Here is a 9,820-nt window from a genome sequence, read left to right as displayed (position 1 = left end):
TACAAGATCAAATTGGTAATTTGGTATATATATTTTCAGATTATAGTTACCAAGATGCAATTCAAGAACTCTGCAAGTCAATGAAAACCGAAAAGAGCTACTCACTCTACACGGTGCGCTTGATTGTAGTGAAACAAACTTATACCATCTATGATCTATCTATCCACCCACCACAAAATGCCACAAACTAAGATTGAAATCCACTTGCACATCAAAATAAAAAATAAAAAATCCAATTGAGGAACCTTAAGTTAGAGTTAAACTTCCGCAGGCATTGCATAATGTTGCCTAGCCATCTTTGTTGACAACACTTCTTGCATCGCACCCAAAAACATGCCATGTCCCTCCTCAAATTGCCCGTAGCCATTCTTTAGATCTTGTCCTAAGAAGTTTGTTTGCAAAGCACTGGCAACTCCTCGAGATGCTGTCAAGTTTGCAGTATTCTCAGTTACTCCAGTACTACAATTCTCAAGGCCACTCTTGATCCAAGCTATATTGTTCAAGTCAGTAGCTATAGAAATAAATGCATGACTAGAGGAAGGTGACTCCAAATAGTCAACAAACTCAGGACCTAGAAGTGAACCATGCGTATGGCTTTCCCTCGAGTCTCCTGTGCAGCAGCCATGACCACATTGTGATGGAACCATGGGCTCACAATCAATATCATCAAATAACTTGCAGGATCCTACGTCTGGTTTGGGGGATTGGATCAAAGGGCTCTGCCTTGGGAACATCTTTGAACATGATCCCATTGTTGACCTTCCTGGAGTGTTATAAACACTAAATGCACTAACACGTGCTACTGGTCGATGAAGAGTAGGATGTTCCTCCACTTTAGCATCATCTTTTGTTGGAGGTTTATTTTCATTATCCATCATGACATTTCTGACTTCAGCAGGATTCTTTGAATTGATATCCCCAATTGACATGGTTTCTTCAGAGGATGCTTTTGTTTTATCAAAGCTGCCAGTACCATCTTCCATCCCATCAGCATGTGCTGGGACATATCTTCCCATTTCCATACACCTGCGCTTCAGTGTAGAATTCCAGTGATTCTTGATTGCATTATCTGTTCTTCCTGGAAGAAGCCTAGCAATTGCTGCCCATTTGTTTCCATGGATTGCATGGGCTGAAACTATGATGCTATCCTCTTCCTCTGCAGAAATTGAATTCTCATTAGATATTGATAATTGACAGTCATTATATTCGTAATGACTGCTAATCAGTCAATTAAATGATAATAGAACATATAGCATACAATTGGAAAATTCACTGGTGAAAGGAAAGTACAAGTATTAGACAGGGTCTGACAAGAACTTTCAAGATTTTCTTTCATTCAATTCAGGTGTGTCACACACTCACACATCAACACAACATGGTTGCAAGCTTAAACATAAATAATACCATTTGTTTTATATTTCTTTTTTTAAAAAAAATTCACAGGCGTTCTAAACCAAGCATTCATTTTCAGAGACCACAATTTTTTTTTATCATGTTTCTGATTTCCATATCAACATGGTAGTTGAATTTATTCCCGACCGACCTACTGTATGGCATGTAGATCTTTGATTCACTTCTTACTCCCTATTTATTTGCAAAACCACAAGGGGTCACTGATAAGTGATAACTCTGGGGCATTTCTTTTAATTTTATCTTCTTCTTCATCTCTATAATTAGTAGTTCCCTGATAGAAAATTAGGAATATATGGCAAATTGAAAGAGATTTCTTGTCAAAATAATATCTCAAAAAGCTACTAGAATTATCCTTTTCAGAAATAAACAACAAACTCTAAGAACAAAAAAGAAAACAGGAAGGTCCATTAAGTTCTTTGCCAATGGATCTTGTTAAGTATTACCTGACAAAAACTTTAAGAACCTAAAAATCTAGGGTTCATTGGTGTTCAGACCTCAAGTGACAGGATTGTAAACTTTGGATGGAAAAGTGTGGATTTAATTTATAATTGTTGATTGGAAAATCAACAATTGAAATTATGAAAAATACAAGCATTTGTACAATTAACTACAAGGTTATTAAACTCTAGTTCCTTGATTTTCCGATCAGTGGTTATAACTAATAACTCTGCACTTTCCCCCACTAAGGTGCATGCCTCAGTTTATAGGAGTTGAGTCCTTAACATAATATAATATAATATCAGTGTTTAAAATAGATCATATAATTTATAGCCTAATAACCATAATAACAAGTTACATAAGCAGTATAGCACTCAACTGTGCGCTAGAGAACATTTATCTTGCGATTTTATTCATGACCAAAATCAAATAAATATAGAGATGGTATGAGCCACATTAAATGAATATTTAGCAACTAAAATGAACTAAATAACAACATTCAACTTCAATCCTTTAGAAAACTATCAGCCTTACCAAAGAATAAATGCTAACTACTTTTTTTTAAGAAAAAAATCCAACATGATAAGCTGTAGCTACTAACCATAGTTTACCCAAAAATATAGTCAACATCTAGCAATTTGCAAGCTAGCACAAGGTGAAAGGCACGGTCATTTTATAGAAAAAACCGTAGCCACAAACCATAGTTTACCAACAAGTATGTAAAGATAACACATATGGTCCGTTTGATTTGCAAAAAAGTTTGGTACTGGACAAGATAACTCTAGTTGTTCAATGTTTGATTTTAAAATATATCATGAGACAACACAACTTAAATGCCAATGGACAGGACAAAACTCTGATTATTTGTTATTCCATCTTTGTTCCTAGTACAAACTACTTAAAAGACCAAAACAACCATTTTTTATTCTCTTTTCCCTCTCTCCCACCCCATTATCTTGCTTCTGCACTCTTTCTATTTTTTTTAGTAACTGTTACTTGCTCCATCAAATCTTTATTTTCAGTTCTCAGTTTTTTATATTATATTATATTATATGTTTCTATATATAATTTTTACAATATATATTAAAATATATAATAATATATTTTATAATATATAACAATAATATGAATCACATTAAGATAATTAATACTAAAAACGGTATTTTGGTGATTTTTACATTCTTTTTTTGTGTTGTCCATTGTCCACCAAACAATACACATGACAAAAAAGTTGTCCAATAACTCAACGGTTTGTGCTGTGCTATTCTTCTTGTGTTGTACCTTGGTGTGCATCAGACGGACCCATAATGTATTATGTAGCGTGGCTATCAAAAATAGTAACTAAAATGGTCACTATACAGTTTAAGGAGATAGTATGGAGCTGGACAAGGTCTCACATCATGAGATAATAATAGATGTACAAAATGATTAAAGAAATACCAATAGGTATCAAAGTAGTGATGAAGTTAAAACTGATAGGTGATGATGCTAACACCACTCTACTAGTTTCTGGAACTATTTTAATTTCTTCTTATTGCATAAACTGGTTGAAATATGGTTGCAAACAATGAACATGCCAAAACAACAGAGAGAAAAACAGAAAATCAACCTCAACACCAGGAATAACATACAGCATTTTCAGCTGCCACTATAAATTGCTCTTCAGACTTCCCAGCACTTTTGAAACTATCATAAATCAAACATTAAATGAAAAATATATAACAAACACACATTGGCTCCGAGATTATATCATACTTGATACTTGCACTAATATACTTATATTTCTCAATTGTAAATAGGACAACTTTAAAAAGACAAAAATGCATTAGATATCTCCTTTCCACTAACACATTCTGTTACTATATTTGAAACATATAATGGTATTTTAGCATACAATACAAATAGCATATTAGTATATTGCTCTCAGCTGATTCTATTTGTCAATCCCCTTAATAATCACTCTACTTGTGTGGATAATAGCATTTTTTACATCAAACTTACCACATTGACTCAAATAAAGATAGTGAAACTGAGAGCGAGACTTCACTGTTTTGATAAAATGATTATACTAAAGTAACAGAACAATAGTTATTCCACCCCCCATTTTCCTTGAATATCTCTTTATAAACGGATATATCACTGTCAGTTTCATTATAAATAAGAAAATTCACATATCAGCTCCAACTCCAAATGTCAATAAACAAAAAAGACCATGAAAAAACACAAGCTACTAGCATCATTCAATCCAAAACAAACAACTAAAACCAAAAGCTATACAAATAAAGAGCATTATATTTATATCTATATATATTTAATTCTTCATATCTTTAAATTTAAAAAAAAACACACACACACACACTTACTCATACAGTTCTAACCTTATACCCTAATTCTAGAACCATCGACTTAAAAACAGCGTATCGGTGTGAAACGGAGATTAATTAATTACCAGTGAAGGGCTTGCGTTTCACGCAAGGGTCCAGCTGATTACACCACCGGAGCCGGCACGACTTTCCGGAGCGTCCCGGCACTCCCCGCGCGATCATGCTCCAGTTCCTTGCACCGAACTGCGCCACCAATCGGCTCAGCAGCGCGTCCTCCTCTGGAGACCACGGTCCCTTCACTCTTCCGGCGGCCGTCACCTCAGCGATGTCCATCTCCTCGCCGCCTAGCTCCGTCGAGGCGACGCCATTGTGGACGGTTTCCTGGGCGGAGCGGTCTTCTTCGGTCATGGCGGTTGTAGGTTTGGTTGTTTCGCTATCTGTTACTGTCAGTTTATTTTATTTTCTTTCCTTTTTCTCTCTCTTTTTCTAACTAACTGCAATTCCGATTGGTGCACACGCATAATGTTTCGTCTTCTTTGCCCGTTTTGTAGCCCGCTTTTCTTCAAATGACTTCTTTGTCCCTGTCCTGTCAACGAAACGACGCAGTTTTGAATGAATGTGAAGAGATTGCGTCTGTGCCGTTTCGGAAACGCTCATGCCTTTGGTTGACTGAGAATGTTGCGCGTTGACTTATGACACGTCAGATTGCGGGTTTCGAAATGATGGGTTATTAACCCTATTGCCATCCTTTAACAACCGCCTTGGGAATTTGAATTTTGGAAAAGCAATGGTATTTTCTAGATTACGAGTTTGCCCTTCCAATTACGGATTTGGGCTTGCGGATAAATAAACCCTACTAATGGACCCTCTTCTGAGCCCATTTAGAAGGGTATTGCTATTGGACTACCACTTTTTCTATCGGTACTACTTGTGTGGGTGTCTTTTAACTCTATTCCCAAATTGTCTCTTAGACGAAAATTCAATGGAGATGTGTTTTTGTTACATAAATGGGGTGAAAATTAAAACAAAATTTTATTGTGTAAGTGTGCAATGAAATCATGTTTTCGTTGCATTTTAATTTTTTCATCCCATTTAATAACAAAAATGTGATTTTGTTGCACATTTCAAAAATTACAAAATATAATCATGTTTTTTTTTATATTTTTTTCACCCCCATGTATGCAACAAAAATCATGTTTCATTTTGGCTATCGTCAATCATGTTTCCCCAACCATGTGACATTGTAACTTCATCATAAATAAATGTATTCCAATCCATGTATGATTTACAAAGAACCATTAAGGAAAATTCAGAAATATGAAAAAAAATTCCAACAAAGAAAACCCACAACATAATCATGATTTCGTTGTTGTATGTGTTTTGACACACAACATAATCATGATTTAGTTGTTTTAAAACTCAAACAACAACAAAAAATCGTGGTTCTACTATGAGTTTCAAAAATAAATAAATAAATGGAATCAAAATTTCACTATTTCAAATACACATTGGAATAGTATTCCATTGAATGTTTTTTTTTCTTTTTGGAAAAGTTACCTTTTCTCTCGAATTGGTCTGACAAGAGAGACAAAAGGATGAATTGGAAAGGGAAGTGTTGGGTTGTCGTGAAAGAGGAAGGAAGAAGTGGTGAAGAAGTGAGAGAAAGGGATAGGGATGAAGGAAAACCTCATAAGGACAAAATGATCTTTTGGTAAGGTTTGGTAGTACCAATAGCAATTCTAATAGTAACAACAACAACTCCGCATTTAGAATGGCAGCTAAGCCTTGTTCGATTACCACATTGACCCAAAACAGCCCAAGTAAAATATACAGTTTGCAAAAGATTAAATTTTGTGAGTCGGCATAGTTAATTAAGTTGCAGGACATTGATTGTGAATGCAATGCACTCTGTCAAATAGTACAGATGCAGTTGGGTCTCTTAAAATATGTTTCATGTTTTTGTACCGTATTCTCTCCTTCCTTTTTAATTATTCCGGTTTAAGTGGCGAAAAAAAAAAAAAAACTTCAAACAAGTGACACTGACTTATATCATCTTGTATGATTTTTTTGTTTTGTTTAAGAAAGTAGTAAAATGGGAAGCACCACAATACATTATCAGGAAATATGTTAATGACGTGTTGGAATTGCTAATGAAAGTCCATTGATAATACTTTTAATCTGCAACTAGTTTTACCTAGTTATTGTATGATTTATTTAGCTAGCGGCATTTAACCAGGAATGATTATTATGTTATGGGGTGGATTTTATGGATCACTTTGTAATTGACCTCTATTCATGGTTTAATATTATCAAAATAACCAACACGAGTTAATTTAGCTACTTCATGAAGATGAATTCTTGCTAATTTTCACTTGGAAATTCCAAATGTACACTTTTATAATTTTATTTTTTAGGTGTGGGTGAAAAGAAGAAATAGATAGAGAAAGAAAATTTTAATAGATATGATATATGATTTTTTTTAAAGAAAATATATGATAAATGATATAATGAGAAATGAAGAAAAGAATAAAAAGAAAACTAGGGTAAAAATGAGATAAAAGAAAAATTATGTATATAAATATATATACGATAACTTTTCTCATTTGAGGATTGTAGTTGTAACAATCAAGAGCATGCTTATCCTAGAACATAAATGAACAAGAAAAACCCTAATAAATTCGTCTACAAAATAATAGGAAAAAGACTAATAACAACTTCTTCTTTTCTTTTTTATAATCAAATAAATACTCCTCTTTATTCTTTTCGCTTGGTGGGGTAGTGAAACCAACCATTTCAATTTTTTTTAAAGGCCAACCATTTCATTTAATCGTGCAATAATGGTTCTCCACTGCACTACTACCAACCAATACATATTTTGTTTTATTATATAGCTTATATGTAATATAAAAATTAATTTTTCTATCCCATGTACCAAGTTATCGTGTCCAAAATTAAAAATATATATATTACATTGATAATCTATAACTTATAATATTAAGTTTTTTTTAAACTTATTTCTTATCTTCTGCATCTAATGTATAGAATGGAAAAATCGAAGGGTGAGATTTATTACTAGTGTAAATTTATAATACTTACATCAATAATTTAATTTCTGTTAGAGAAAATTAAAGCTATATTAAAAAGGACAAATTAACACAAGACCTAATCGCATATATATGACATTTTTCTTACTGAAATAATATTTCTCATCTACAACGCTATTGACTTGTCTTTATCTTTGACTACTTTTTATTAAAAAAAAATTGGGAACAAGAAATGGTAGAAAGAACAATTAAAAGAAGTTTGTTTATATATATTCGAACTTTATGAAGAATTCTCAATCAAATCCTCCCTCTCAAAGTGAAGATGATAAAATCCTGAGATCCGAAACTTATGGTTGCAAGTTAAGCCTCACACACTGGGGTACCTTGGTGAGGGTGTACACTTGCACCCCTTATTTTTTAAAATTTATTAATAATTTTTTTAAAATTAAAAATTGTAAATAAAATTTTATATTTTTATATTTTATTTCATATATATTTATATAGTTAAACCCATTGATTTTATTTTTTATAATTTGTTCCCACCGACTTAGGATTTTAGATCCGTCACTGACCTCACAAAGTGGAGTACAGAAGAATGAGAAGAAATTGAGGAAATTAAAGGAGTTTAAATTTGGAGACAAGAGAAGGGCCTTAAGGGCCACTACCCCTGGCACGCTCAGCCAACCCCTTCTATACTTAATAGCACTGTACGTAATTTGTTTTTCCTGAAGAAAAATTAATATGCATTTTATTTTCTTTTTGCAGCTCGTGTCTTCTTCGTAAAGCTTGTGTAGTCCAAGAGGGGGACATGTGAACTACATATTCACACTTGTAGACAATTTGTACACTCTTTTGTCCAAAAATTCTACTTCACCTAGGACCCCATATCATGTACTATTGCAATTCAACGTCATTTCCTTAGAAAATTTGAGGTCCAGGCATCCATGTATATGAGAAAAATGATGACAAAACCAAGCATATATTCTTGCTGCTAGAGGCATTGTTCCATATTTAAATTATTTAGGTAAATGTTAGTAAACCGTGTTTCAACAACAACACTGGTTCAAGAATTAAAAAAAAATTAACTTATTAAAAATATTTATTAACTCACTCTCATTATAATGTTTAGAATAAATAATACTGTATTACATTAACAATGTGAATATTTGTTTACATTATTATTATTATCTAATTATAAATAATTATATATGAAAAATAGTTATGCTGACAGTAGATATCTATAAAATTCTATTCTTTTAACACATGCTAATTAGCATTTTTCTTAAAAAATCCGTTTATTTGATTCGTTAATTAGTAGTATTCTTAAAACAATGTTAGGTATTTAGGTAGACACGATTATTAATGATCTGGTACTTTTCTCTGACCAATAATTTATATTTACTTTTTTACAGGCTTTGTGGAAAATGATTAATGGAAAAGGTTTTGCATGCATAATAGTCAAATTCGAGAGGACAACGGGGAATTCTCAAGGAAACCATTTGAGTGACACTAAAATGGTCTACACAATGTAATTGCATTTCATAGTTGGCAAAAGAGTGACCTGGCAGAGAATCAATTGATAAAAAAAAGAATAATTTTTTCTTTTTTGTTAAAACCATAAAATATGGTGTTGTAGCTTCATTATATAATTGTGAAATGAGTACTGCTCGGCTTAATTAACTATCTCTTTATCATGCCTTATCAAATTCAAATTAAATATATCCGCATCAACAAAATTAAATATGCGCATATTTTTTGACATATATAAAAATTGTGTAAATAGCGCTCTTCTTAATTTATAAGAAATTGACATAATAGGCCATGAAACAAAAGTGCCATCCTTCACAAATGTGTGTACTGTGTTCCTAACTGGCCATCCAACATTAATAGTTTATTGGAGAATTAATCTTTTGTCCTTTCAGGAAAATTGATAAAGAGAGTTAACAGCTCATTCTTTAACAGTAGAGAGGAGGGAAGGGTAGCTGGGGGGGTTGGAACCATGTGATAAAAGCAATCGTGAGGAAAGTGTGGGCTTAAATTTAGAACGTTGGGAGTCATGTGCTAATAATAAGGACGTGTATGATTCCATTTCCTATGGAACACTCAGTGTGAGTCTCAAAGCAATATACAGAATTGCCTAAATAAAAACTTTCACTGCCTTGGATTCTAATTAAAGTCCATAAAACCATGTGGTTTCGGAGTGCAATTGACTCAATCTCAGTGGTTTCAAAATGCCATATGCTACTTCAATTGGCTACAATACTATACTTTTATATAAAGTGCTCCACTTTATCACCAATATTTCGGTTGTATTTTTCTGAAATTATTTACAATAGCTAATTTAAAATTGTAAGGTTATCATATATATATATATATAGGCACTGTGACTGTGAATGTGTGTGACCCATGAAGCCTATTCCAATACTATGGCAACAGCAAACTGTTTGGTTCAACAGAAAATATCATGTCAACATATGACAACTCAAGTGTGGTCATCAGTAAACTATTACTATGAGCGCCAAGTTTGCCCAGTTAGCTTTTGTCCATTAAATGATCATATTCAACCAGGCAAAAAGATGCTCTATCAAAAGGTGAAATTGA

At 33.0% G+C, this 9,820-nt stretch overlaps 1 protein-coding gene across 1 annotated transcript; it reads right to left on the bottom strand.

The window, feature by feature from the left end:
* LOC114383467 (transcription factor MYB25-like) lies at positions 1 to 4,718 on the bottom strand. The gene is made up of 2 exons (XM_028343148.1): positions 4,301 to 4,718; positions 1 to 1,156 (listed from the first exon to the last, which is right to left on the bottom strand). Exons 1-2 carry the CDS (start codon positions 4,581 to 4,583, stop codon positions 258 to 260), a joined length of 1,182 nt encoding a protein of 393 aa, XP_028198949.1. The 5' UTR covers positions 4,584 to 4,718; the 3' UTR covers positions 1 to 257.
* Between the last annotated feature and the right edge of the window lie 5,102 nt (positions 4,719 to 9,820).

The sequence above is a fragment of the Glycine soja genome, chromosome 14 (genome assembly GCF_004193775.1).
Source record: "Glycine soja cultivar W05 chromosome 14, ASM419377v2, whole genome shotgun sequence".
Classification (NCBI taxonomy): domain Eukaryota; kingdom Viridiplantae; phylum Streptophyta; class Magnoliopsida; order Fabales; family Fabaceae; genus Glycine; species Glycine soja.
This window is presented reverse-complemented; position numbering and strand designations above follow the sequence as displayed.